Consider the following 13540-nt stretch of genomic DNA (forward strand, 5'->3'; position numbering starts at 1 on the left):
CAGAACTCCAATAAAAGAATAAAAGACCCTAACCCCTGCCCTTTCTGACATCCTTGGCTTTGAGGTGAAGGGACGAGAGAGTGAGCAGGAACAAACGACCTGGGGGGAAGAAACAAACGCGCAAGGCCAGCAGGTCTGCACTCACGGAGAACACTCCTGTTCTAGGACTACGTTTTGGGGGAAACTAGGGCTTCTTTCCTACGGTGCTATGGCCTGCATTAGTAAGAATGCTTTCCGGAGTACGTTGAGAAGGTCCAGTCTCCGAGTGTGGGAAAGAACGCAGCCGTGGTGTGTTGCTGGTGCAAAGACCACCAGCTTATCCTGTCAGCTTGCTCTGATTCCTCCAGACCAGCAGTTTTCAAACTTCAAGGTAAAAAGAATCCACTGCAGAGACTGTTAACAAACACCATCTTCCTGGGTTCTGTGTGCAGAAAGCCCGCTTTACCAGGTATGATGCGGGAGTCTGCTCTGAGCAACCTGGAGGCTTGGGTGCAGGGCATCCGTGGGCCCCACGCCTCAGAAAGCATGGCCCTAAAACTATCAAACAACAGCACAATGTTGTCGCATTTAAGTTATTGAAGTCTAAAAAACAACCCTTACTCATTTCCTTAAATCCCAACAAATGGCCCCAGGCATCTGGAGAAGAGCGGGGGTCTTGCCAGCATCTGCAAACACATGCAGGTCCCAGGCCGAGCCAGGCCCCCCTACAGGCAGCGGCTGTGACTTAGTCGGGTCATGAAGCTACAACACCGCGCCTCAAGAGCCAGGGCGGCTGAGGTCTAAATGTTCCACGTCCACGACGGAAACAAAACCTAGGACCCAAATGGTCCAGAATTGAAGGGACTCGATGAAGAAGCTCTCCTCTTTCTTCCATTTCTCACAGTATCATTTACTACTCTTGGCCATTATCTCCCACCACCGGAAGTGGAACAACCCAGCAAAGTCACCTGCATTCCTGAAACGGCTGAAGTGTTACCTCAAAAAACTTGTTCATTAGTTATTTTGGAAAGAAAAAAAAATGTTTCTCTTGAAAGAAAGAAAATAGTGAAGACAATTGGCAAAAAACAATGTATGGCACCAGTTAATAAGACAGAGGTATTATTCCAAGATTATCGAGTCAGCCATGACTTCTTAGAAACATACTTTTCAGAAAATCATCTTGTAGGGTCAGCAAACTGTAGCCCATGGGCCAAATCCAGCTCACCGCCTGTTTTTGTAGGACCATAAACTCAGAATAGTTTTCACATGTTTAATAGATTTAAAAAAAAAAAAATCAAAAGAAAAACAGTATTTCACAATGCAAGAAAATCAAAGGAAATGCCAATTTCAATGTCCCTAAATAAAGTGTCACCACAACGGCACCGCACTTACTCCCCTGGGTGCTGTCTGTGGTCCCGCACAGTCCAAGTGCAGAGCCAGGCCACGGCAGCAGAGACCATGATGCCCCCAAAACCTAAAATACAGACGTTTGCCAAGCCCTGATGGGAGATTAAGTGAGGAACGTCCCATTATCACAGCTATTTCAATAATTGAAAAACATTTTTTCTAACTCTAAAAGTCATGCATTGTAAAAAACTAAGGAAAATAAACGCATAAGAAAAGAGTAACATTTACAATCCCACCACTCACGTAGAGCTGTGTTTGAAAATATAGCTTCTAGTCCTTTCCTCGATACATACACAACATTTATGCACACAGCTGAGAGGCCAAGACCCCAGCAGAGTGTGTGGGGACCGTCAGTGGAAACACTGTACCTTGCATTTCATTTGCTCACACGTAGACTTTAAAACAGAAAAAATGAGATTCACGGGACATACTGAGAGTCAAGTATTTGTGGTAGCAATACACACGAGATGTCCTGAACAAACAGTGCCATGTCGGCGGCTGTCACTCTGGCCTTGATGTCACCTGGGAATTTGTTATAATTGCAAATTCGTGGAGCACCTGGGTGGCTCAGTCGGTGGGACATCCAACTCTTGGTTTCAGCTCCAGTCGTGATCTCATGGGGTGTGGAAGTGAGCCCTGCACTAAGCCCACACTGGGCTCCATGCTCAGCGGGGAGTCTGCTTGAATATTCTCTCCCTCTGCGCCCCCCTTTTGTTCTCATTCACGTGTGCGCGCGCCTGCATGCACATGCTACATCCTAAGAAAAAGAAAAAAGAATTGCAAATTCTCAGGCCGCACCCCGGGCCTACTAATCTAACTCCAGGGGTCGGGGAGCAGCATCTGCTGTAACGTGCCCTCCAGGTGGTTCGGACACAGGCAGAGTTTGAATACCATTCTATATTCTTCCACAAAACAGCCAAGAAATCATTTACACAGATAAGAAAAACTCGCAATGATAAAGAAATTGGTTCTTGAGGCCTAATGATAAAATAGATTACAGAAAACCACCAGTTTGAAAAACCATGTCCTCAAAAATCTCTAATTCAATCAGAGAATATTAATCCTAAGTTCAATTAATAATTTATTTGGTCAAAAACTTATTAATCCTAAGTTCAATTAATAATTTATTTGGTCAAAAACCAGGTACTGAACACCTGTTTGCATATCAGTATAGGAGACAAGACACCTCCCCAGCCTTCTCCGGAAACCAAGGATCTTTGTCTCCAGTACCAGACAACATATCCCGGGGCTGTGGTCCTTTGATGTCACGTGCAGCACTTGCTAGGCTGCGTGGGACCCTGAGGAGCCTACATAATGGCCCTATTTATAAGGCTGGGTTCTCGTCCTAAGTAGGGCCCAAGAGATTTACTTCTCGGTTGATAGATTTCATCATCTTAAGCCAGAAGATGTGAATTTCTTTGAAGGATCATTTAGATTAGTTCTCCTCCATGGGTAAACTCACTCTAGATGAAGTGGTTTAAACACGTGATAACCCAAGAGGGCTGAGCCTACCTAACACAAAGGACACCACTTGTAATTTCAGTTTAAAAGAAACCTCTTTTGGGGCGCCTGCGTGGCTCATTCGGTTAAGCGTCTGCCTTCAGCTCAGGTCATGATCCCGGGGCACTGGGCTCCCTGCTCAGCGGGGAGTCTGCTTCTCCCTCTCTCGCTGCTGCTCCCCTGTTTGTAATCTCTCTGTCAAATAAATAAATAAAATCTTTAAAAAACCTAAAACTAAATAAAAGAAACCTATTTTGATCATGACCAGAAGGCAGATCAGCCCGGAGCTCCTCCCCACCACACACACACACACACACACACACACACACACATCCTTGCTCCTAGGGATAAATAAGACTGTGCCAGCAAGGACGGCTCCTCCTCGACCTCCCCCAGAGCTCCAGGGGCCGCTGAGATATTTCAAAGAGCCAAAGACCTAAACAATCGATCTCATCTCTAGGCCACCAATTAGCATCACATCTAGAACACATCAGCTTCAAAAACCAAATCACATAACTTGGTAAAGGACTGTGTGAACAGATGGACAGGAAAGCCTAGGATCCTTCCGAGGGACCTGAGCCCACAGAGGAAAGAGCAGAGGGGCAGGGAAGGAAGTCACTTCTGTGAACGCCAACTCTGAAGACCTTCTGCAGAGCCACCTGGAGGGTCTGCCCAGCAGAGGGCTGCTGCCTGCACCCCATGAGTCACAAGGCAGTAGCGTCACATCTGTTTGTGCTGTTACAGCAACAGAAGCGAGTGAATGAGGAGACTCCTGCGACCGTGGCAGCTCTGCACGCTTTTCATACAGAAATACGTATCTCAGCAGAGTCATCTTACGATTATCTCCCTGGCACAGAGCTGCGGAGAAAAACCCTATGTCTGTCTGGCTTGAGTCCACTGTCAGGACGTGACTGGTCAGAGTCTCGAAATTAACGTGCACGTAGCTCACGACTCGAGTTCACCTGTGAAAGCTTTCGTTGGTAAGTTTGATTTAAATGAATGTTTACTTAGCATTCCCTGCTCAGTAGAGCATTCCTGACCAAAAGAAAACAAAGTTAAAAATCCTGACAACCCCCACTTGCAAACTGGCTGGGTGAACTTCAAGAGCCTATTTATAATAAGAAGAAAAAAAAAAAAGAATTCAGATACGGACAGAGCAGAATGCATTAGTATATTAACGTCTCAACATACTAAGCTCTAAGTATACATGGACGAAATGTCTCACTTCGTGCAAAATGACACGGTCATGCCACCCCACCTACTGCATTCAAAATACAGCGAATGTGGCTCTAATTCAACTGCTGGCTTGTGACTCAAATGTGTATTTGTAACACAGTTAACTGAAAACTCTTTAGGGGCGCCTGGGTGGCTCCATCCGTGAAGCGTCTGCCTTCGGCTCAGGTCATGGTCCCAGTATCCTGGGATCGGGTCCCTCACCCGGCTCGCTGCTCAGCGGGGCCCTGCTTCTCCCTCTGCTTGTGCGCTCTCTCTCTCTCTCTCTGACAAAAACATAAATCTTTAAAAAAAAAAAAAAATCTCCAAATTATTTTTACAAATGGAAGGAAAACCGGCATTGAGGTTCTGACGCCGTTTCTCCTGACCCACGATATCGGGCAGGCGGGTCAGGACGCAGGCGGTCCCGTCACCATCTCGCTCCCGGGCGAGCGTCCGCACAGCTGGACAGCCGCCGGGGACCTCAGTGGACCCGCCACAGACACCGCGAGGACAAGACCTTCCAGAGCCGCACACAGACGCTCGCCACGCAGAACGGGGGGACAGACGCGCCCCGTCAGCGGGCCGGAGTCGGCCACGGCGCGCCCTTTCCGGGAAACCTGTCGCCCACCTCACCTCAGGCCGGAGGCCGTCTCCGGAGGCGACCGGCGGGATTCTGGTGAGCCGAGCAAACACCCGCGCGCAGCGAGGACATACGACACTCACGGATTCCTGAACCCCACCGGGAAAACACATGCAGGTACACACAGGGCGCAGCCGCCGCGCGCGGCCGACAGGGGCCGCGCTGCTGAGGGCGACGAGCCGAGGCTGCGGAGGGAGAAGACGCCTCCGCTCCGCGCAGACGAGCAGCCCCGCCCGATTCTGGGGAAAAAACGCTCTTCCAGTCGCCTGCCTGGGGTCTGGTCCGAGGCTCGGGCCACCACAGGCGGCGCGCCGGGAAGCGAGGGAGGAGGAAGACGCGGCCGCGTGTGCGCGCCTCGAGGGCCCTCCCAGGGCTGCGTCCGCGGAAAGGAAGCGCAGGCTCTGCGCCGGCAGAAAGCCCTTGTCTCAGGGGCTGCGCTGAGGCGAGTGGAGGAGACACGGTGCCACCACGGAACACGTGAGACCCACGCCCACAACCTGCAGCTCGCGCGCGGACGCGCCTGACGCGCCCGGACGAGCCGCAGACGCGCGCGGCCGGGAGCACGGAGCGGCCGCTGAGCTCCCGGAGCAAAATACGCCACCGACGAGACCGACCTCTCCTCCGCGCCCGCTCGATTCCACCTCTTCCTCCTCCTGATTTCCAGCTGTTCTCTGCACTTTCCCTGCTCCCCCGTCTTTCCTGTCCATTTCGCGGAAACGTGATCGCTGCGTCTACACGTCTACCATTTAGGAAAGCCAGCTAACCCGAACGCGCCGCCGGACGAACACTGGCCGCTCTGCCGGGAGGCTCGCCGGTAATACAGCGTCGATGAGATCTACCCGCTTCGCACTCTTGGGCGAACAAGAAAAACCAGACTTGTGTCCTGCGGTGACGCCCCTCCCCCGACAGGCCCACTGGCCTCACTGGGGAACGACGCTTCCCGTCGCACAACAAGGGCTTGTCGCGCCCGGGGCAGAGGCCCCTGCCCACGTCAGCTCTCCCGAGACAGGTGCAGGGACAGCGCCAGTCAGAGGGGCCGCAGTCTCCAAGCACGTGCTGCCGTGCTGCCGCGGCGGTGGGAGACGCCCGTGACACAGATGGGCACGGCCTGTCTTAATTTTAGTTTAAAACCACTTGGCGGGACGCCTGGGTGGCTCAGTGGGTTGAGCCTCTGCCTTCCGCTCAGGTCACGATCTCAGGGTCCTGGGGTCGAGCCCCGCATCGGGCTTTCCGCTCAGCGGGGAGCCTGCTTCCCCCTCTCTCTGCCTGCCTCTCTGCCTACTTGTGATCTCTGTCAATAAATAAATAAATAAAATCTTTTAAAAATAAAAACCATTCGGCATTTTCTCCTCATGGATACAGAAAAGTATTTAAGTATTAAAATCCTGTCATTTTCGTACCCTTACAAACATGAGCACAGTCCTTCGTGTCAACGATCTGCACCGAGAGCTCGGGATCACACTCCAGGTCCCCAGCAGCGGAAGGCGGCCCCGCCCGCCACGCAAACTCTTCCGCGGCTGAGCGCTGCGGTGCGGCCCATGGGGCCCCACACAGAACCTTCACAGCTCCAGCAGGGCCAAGGGCGACGCCTGCCTGAGCCCCAGAAGTGGTCTCTGTGACCACGATATGGCTTCCAGAGTTTATGAAAACGTTTTGGGGAGCGGCCTTTCAAACTAACTTGTAACAGAATGAAGCCAAATACGCTCTTTAATTCAAACCATGACGAAAACTGTAAGAATCCCTCCACGTGTTTTTGGAAAGATACAATAAGATAGAAATCACTTATATAATAAAACATGGAAAAATTATTTTGGCTAGCCTTAAAAAATATCTCTTGCTGTATAAGCAGATGTTAATTCATCTTCATTTGTTTTTTTGATAAATACCTTTTTGGTCTGAGTCTATCACCAGCTGAGAGAATAAGGAAATATTCCCTATAGTAACTTTCCTCACCTTCCTTCCCAACACGATTCCATTTTTAAGAAAATTATTTTGCAGTCCTCACACCCTTATTTGGTAAACTACAGACCTGTGTGCTGGGAACAACAGTGGCATGAGAGAATTTAACGCATACAAAAATGGAATATCAAAGTTTTAGAAAAGTATTTGTCCACTGAAACAATGGCAAGAACACTAAAAATAACCCCTCACCACCCTCCTCTTCTTTAACCTGCCTTCATGTACAACTCTATCCCCCACTCAAATTCCTGACTCTTTTCAGGCACTCAGAACTTGCAGGAAGAAGGGACTTCAGCTAATTTTTAGGTGAACTTTGCTTTTCATTCCCTCCCATTTAGGTTTTAAGATAACACTCATGAAGAGAAAACTTATTTTTCCAGCTAAAATGACTTTCCTTTGTCTTCCCTTTCCAGTTCACCAACAAACTTCCGGCGGGAGGAAGGAGAGCTGGTTCAAGCAGGACATTAGAATCCCTGTTAATGCAGCACATATTTACTGAGCGACGCCCAGCTACCGTGCTGGGGATCAGGCAGCAACGGGCCTGGGCCCACAGCCGTACTCCCCTTGGTGTGTCTTGCTGTCCGCTGATGTCGACCTTGTACAAGAGTCAGGGCAGACAGAGGCAGAGCAGACAGCAGACCAGCCCAGGGTCCATCTGTGGAACGAAGGTCCACTCCTCTGTTTTAGAACGTTATTAGACAGACACACTCCTTGCGGGTCCAGGGTTGACATGAAAATCAGTGTATGTGCAGTTCCGGAAAAATCTGTTTCTACAGTGGATCCATTACTGGACTTGTATCATCTGGTGAACAAATGAGTGATTTCCTTAACCCAAACCGTCTGTACCTGGAATGTTCATCTGCAGAGGCCTGACGAGGTCCGGGTGCCTCAGCGGGTTCCCAGAGTACACGAACCACTCCTTGACGGTGGGGCAGGGGCTGGCGCCATCTGAGTGAAGACAGCAGGGTCAGGAGAAGTGCGTGAGTATCAACACTGGTCACCAGGCTAACACACTAGCAGACCCAGCTCCACTGGGGACCAATTTCAAGTTGGTGAATACAATGAGTTCTCACATCCAAGGTCACTAAGACAGAGCCCAGGCATCCAACAGTTGGTCCCCTACCCTCTGATCTCACTTCAACAAGAGCATTATGCTCTGGGGTGGGGAGATGGCAGGACCACCTGGGTCCGTAAACAATAATGGGGACAGAGGTCACCACACCTAGATGGTCCCCGCAGCGTGCTGCCTCCTGGGTCCTCACACTGCTCCACACAACACTTAGGGAAAACTGGGAGTAGTACAGTTCTTTCCAGTCTTTAATTCACTGTTTTGTGTAACTATCAAGACTATTATTACACTAGACAATTTAAAAAGCTAGTAGGAATAATCTAGAACAAAGGCATTTCTGTATGTTGGATTGTTAGCTGCTATGAAAAATTCAGTCTGTCTTCCGTTCTAGCTTACTCCGTGAGCAAAGCCAGAAGGTGGCTTTCCTACTCGACATGCTCACCTACCTTGGGGTCACCAGGCTGCTGTCTTTCCGGCACTCAAACCCCATGCTTCCCCTCCCCCAAGGCGCTCAGGACCACCCCCTGGCCCTTTGGGACCTGGCTTCTTGCCCCACACGGGCCCAGCCCTGCTCAGACCACCTTCAGACTCACCCCATCCACGGCATTCTCCATGCAAATGCCAGCTTGTTGATTTTTGTTTTACAATGAAAATCGGACCAGGACACTGGTCCTAACTGAAGATCCCACAACAGCAGCCCCTGTGCCAGAAGGGTGCAGACGTGGGAGCACGCCGAGCCTCCAGCTCCCACCCCACTGCATGCTGCCGGCCCCAGCACCCCCAGCTGTACCTGCACAGGGTGACCCGCAGGATTCCGAGTCTCGGGCCCATCACCCCCAGGGATGTGTGCTGTCGGGCTGGGTCCCCAGGGAAGCCGGCTCTGGCTCACACCCTCAAACTCACCGTGCCTTTTCTCACCTCCTCGGCCCATGTCCACCACACCCCCCACTCCAGGCCCGCTTCTCTCCTCCAGACTTCTGTCTTGTCTGCCACAGCACTTTGGCCAACACTGCACACACCTCCGTACCCCCCTCACTGCCACCCAACTGAGCTCTTGCGACCTCGTCACAGTCCTTAGTCCCAGCATGACGCCCAGGGCAGATGCCTGTTAACGCAAAGTTTAACGAACACATTCAACTTAAATTTCACAAACACAAAAAGAAAGAAAGAACTCTGAGAAGTGTTCTTGTAGTTGTTAAAAACAAGCCCCCCCCCAACTCTCTATGTAACCTTCTTGGCCTAGGTATTCATTACACTAAAAAGCAGTCAACTGAGTGGATGTTTCAGGTCGCTGTTTCTGAAAGGAGCGCACCCACGCCCAGAGACAGACCTCACTAGGCTCAATATCTCACGGACAAGAGCTCTCCACCAGCCTGCTGGATGTCTTTTTGGAAAATATCAAAACATTTACAAAACCACATTTTATACCATCTTTCAACTGAAACCGTTCTAACCCTCCAAACCCCGGGGCTTGGGGTTGTCCTCTCAGAGCTTTAACATTGAAGAACGCAGGAAGAAGGCACGGCCATCATTTATCGGACAACGCTTACTAGGGAATCTACCTGGCGACGTCAGTTTTGGACAAACGTTCCCAGGGAAATGCCACACACTAGTCAGCTACCCAGCTACAACCCAGGAAGAAAGAGCCGCTCTCGAAAACCAGCTCACCAGGCTCCATACTCCCCAGATCTGCACAAGGCACAAACCAGGCCGAAGGGCAGATGGACACCACGGTCCTACTTCTCCAAATTTACATCACCACAGACAGCAGATTCGTTCTTTTCTTCATAATTTACACCAGTGAGGGTTAAGTCCATGTTAACTACAGTTTCTCCTAATTAACAAAAGAACAAAAGCTTTTGCTTTTCAGGTGAATGACTTAATTCCCATGAGTCTCAGTGACCACGCCATGCAGCCACAGACCAAGAGTGCGCCGGCTGCTTAAAAGGCAGTACCCAACAGCTACAGACAGACAGAGGCGTGAACAGGAAAACCCATAACCCTTACCACATTTAGAAATCAACCAGCCAGAGGATGAAAGGTACAACAGACCTGCTGATAGGAACTGTTACTCCTTGAATGAAATTTTATCTGAAACTATGGGCAAGGAAGCAGGAAATGACAGCGATACAGACGAGTGTTTTCTCAGGAGAGGCAGGGCAGGTAGCGGTGAGAGGTCATTAAGCAGCATCTTCGGTTCTCCCGTGCCCTGCCCTCCCCTTAGTGAGCTGCCTGGCAACAGGAGCTCCCTCAATGTGCCCTCCCCTCCTTCCTCTCCCATAGGAAGGTAAGAGGGCAGCGCACAGTGGCTAGAAAATGTGTCAGCATTAACAAAGAATAAGCTTTATATGATGACTTTTCCAAACCTAAATATTCAGACGGCAGCATTTTCACTTTTAATCCAAATTATCCCTCCTACAGACACAAACTTCCCAGTCCTTCAAAACCCAGAGCCAGGAGCAAAGTGTTACCCGAGATCCTCTTAAAATAAACAGATATTGATGAAAAATCCTAGAGGTTAGCCTATTCTCTGGGGTACCACATAATTTCAAAGGTTTTTCCATAAAACTCCTCAAAGAAAACAAGAGGCAATAAACTCTTGGATACTAGTCTGAGCAATATTGTTTTTGGATTCATCTCCTGAAGCAACAAAAGCAAAGGCAAAAAAGCAAAAATAAACTATTGGGACTTCAACAAACTAAAAAGCTTCTGCCCTAGGGCACCTGGGTGGCTCAGTTGATTAAAACATCTGCCTTCAGCTCAGGTCGTGATCCCAGGGTCCCAGGATCAAGCCCTGCATTGGGCTCCCTGCTCAACGGGGAGACTGCTTCTCCCTCTGCCCCCCCCCCCCCCCCCCCCCCCCGCCGGCTTGTGCTCTCTCTCTCTTGCTCTCTCTCTCAAATAAATAAATGAATAAATCTTTAAATAAATAAATAAAAAGCTTCTGCCCAGCAAAGAAAATCATCACTATAACCAAGTGAATGGAAACAATTTGCAAATGACATATCCAATAAGGATTAGTATCCAAAGTATATAAAGAACTTCTACAACTCAACATCAAAAAACCAAACAATCTGATTAAAAAATGGGCAGAGAACCTGAAGAGACATTTCTCCAGAGAAGACATCCAGCTGGCCAATAGACACATGAAAAGATGTTCAACACCACTCATCATCAGAGAAATGAAATCAAAACCACAGTGAGATCTCCCCTCCCACTGTCAGAACGGCTAAAATTAACAACACAGGAAACAACAGGTGTTTGTGAGGACTCGGAGAAAGGGGAGCCCTTGTGCACTGTTGGTGGGAATGCAAGCTGGTGTGGCCACTCTGGAGAACAGCACGGAGGGTCCTCACAAAATTACAAGTAGAACAACCATGTGATACAGTAATTTCATTTCTGGGCATTTACCCGAAGAAAATGAAAACACAAATTTGAAAAGATCTATGAACCCCTGTTTGCTGCAGCATTATTTATAACAGCCAAGATACGGTAAGAGCCCAAGTGTCCACTGACTGATGGACAGACAAAGAGCTGGTGCGTGCAACACACACACACACACACACACACACACACACACGAGAAAAGTATCAGTCAGCCCTAAAAAACAATGAAATTTTGGACAGTATGGGCGGATCCAGAAGGTCTCACGCTAAGCGAAATAAGCCAGACAAACACAAATACCAAATCGTTTCACTTGTATGTGGAATCTACAAAACAAATGAACAAACAGAAACATAACTCCTAAATACAGAGAAGAACGTGGTGGCTGCCAGAGACAAGGGGGGTGAGACGATGGATGAAAATAGGGGAAGGAGATTAAGAGGCACAGACTTCCAGTCATAAAACAACCAAGGTATGGAGATGAAATCACAGCACAGGGAACACGTCAACAACCCTGGAAGAGGTGTATACGGTGACCGGCAGCGACCAGACTCAATGTGCTGAGCACCTCATAATTTATACAAACGTCGGGTCGTCACGTTGTCCACCTGAAATGAATACAGTACTTTATATCAACTATACCTCAATTAAAAATTTAAAAATAAATAAAACTGCCTAAATAGGAAAGACAAAATTTCAAAGGTTTTAGCCTGGTGTGCACTTTGAAACTATAGCAGAAATGTTTACAACAATTTGGTTAATCTGAATTAGAATGAAATAATCTTCTTAAATGCCTAAAAATCAAGAAAGAAAAGAGGAAACTTGAGTTTGGCAATTCCAAAAAAAAAAAGTTGATTTTCTCACTCGAACTTTCAATTTGCTCGGCTCTGTGTTCAAAGGGATAAAGATGAGAGAAGTCCTTGCTAGTTTAACTCCCTTCAAGCTGTAATATATTTTTTTAAGATTTTATTTATTTGACAGAGAGATCACAAATAAGTAGAGAGACAGGCAGAGGGAGAGGGGGAAGCAGACTCCCCGCTGAGCAGAAAGCCCGATGCAGGGCTCAATTCCAAAACCCTGGGATCATGACCTGAGCCGAAGGCAGAGGCTTAACCACTGAGCCACCCAGGCGCCCCAAGCTGTAATATTTTATATGGAAAATGGAAAAATGACATGATCAAACTTGGTCTGCTATTCCCAAACAATAGACTCATCGATCCACACTCTACGATCTCCTGTATGTAATGAAGATATTTTCCCTGGAGCAAAGCTGTGCAATAGTCCACTCTTGCAGCCCGTCCCCCACGGAAGCTCCAGCTAGCTTCCGCTGACCACTCTCACTTGGCCTGCAAGGGCAGGGAGGGCCTGTGGGCAGACGTTGGGGGCAGCAGCAGGCAAGGGGAGAGTGAGGAGAAGTCGTTGATTACAATCGCTCAATTTTTAAGTTTAATAAACCATCCCTCAGGCTTTTAAAGAAAAATATTTGTCCTTGTAGTTCTGTAATATAAGGCTGGTTTAATCTGTATTTATATATGGCCCGAGTCCTGAACAAAATTTAAAAATTTCCCACACGTACTTTTTTTTTGTACAGACAGACCTCGGATGTTAATAAGCTGCTGGCCTGTAGGCACTCTGTGAAGGCGCCACACGCCTGGACTGCCCGTCCTGAGGCCACCAGCCTCCTCCAGCTGGGGGGGGCTTCCCAGAGTGTCACTGAGCGAGCAGGCAGCTCTTCCCCAGCTCTGCTAACTACACAGACATAAAGGAGGGGAGCAGGATAGGCTCTGCCTTTGGCATCTTTCCAGTTCTTTTCTGTTTCCTAAAATATACAAGGCTTCACAGTGACATAGTAAGCGAAGACTTTCACGAGGAGACAGAGTCGGGATCTGAAGTAAGAAGTGTTATAAAGTCAAGGTGATGACTACGGGATGCTCCCCTCCTGGGGCCATAACACGACACGGCCATCGAAACAGCGCACAATCCTCTGACAAAACACCTGTAGGAGTGTTGCCAGCCAAGCACCCCCACATCATCGGACGAGCTCTCCAACGTGTAGCCATAATGAGGGATCTATCCGGTGCCCGCGCCTTCTGGCTCAGACCTCCAGTGTGTACAGCTGTGCGAGTGTAAGAGGCTGGGTCTAGGGCTCAGGGTCTACACCCGTGGAGTTAAAGATGCCTTTGGTTCAAAAAAACCCTCACTTTAAACAAGTGGTTCCCACTTGTCCATCAGGCTGGGCTCAGAGAAAGATGCTCAGCTCGTGCTCCTGCCATCTGCAATTCAACCATTATCATTACCCTTTCCCGAGGAAAGCTGCGCTAAACTGAAACAGTCCTGAAAGGCTAATATGCTAAACATAAACTCAAAAACATGTGTCAGTCACCTAA

General features: G+C 48.9%; 1 protein-coding gene across 3 annotated transcripts in view; it reads right to left on the bottom strand.

Annotated features, from left to right (window-relative positions):
• LOC111158645 (family with sequence similarity 120B) overlaps positions 1-13540 on the bottom strand; it is an 81135-nt gene that overhangs the window by 54127 nt on the left and 13468 nt on the right. For all 3 annotated transcript variants that reach the window (XM_022520821.1, XM_022520822.1, XM_022520823.1), the window contains exon 3: positions 7547-7648. In XM_022520821.1, the coding sequence (XP_022376529.1) occupies positions 7547-7648 (102 nt within the window). The remainder of the gene's footprint in view (positions 1-7546; positions 7649-13540) is intronic.

Source organism: Enhydra lutris, unplaced genomic scaffold (assembly GCF_002288905.1).
Source record: "Enhydra lutris kenyoni isolate GAN:26980312 unplaced genomic scaffold, ASM228890v2 scaffoldscaffold62, whole genome shotgun sequence".
In the NCBI taxonomy this organism is placed as follows: Eukaryota; Metazoa; Chordata; class Mammalia; order Carnivora; family Mustelidae; genus Enhydra; species Enhydra lutris.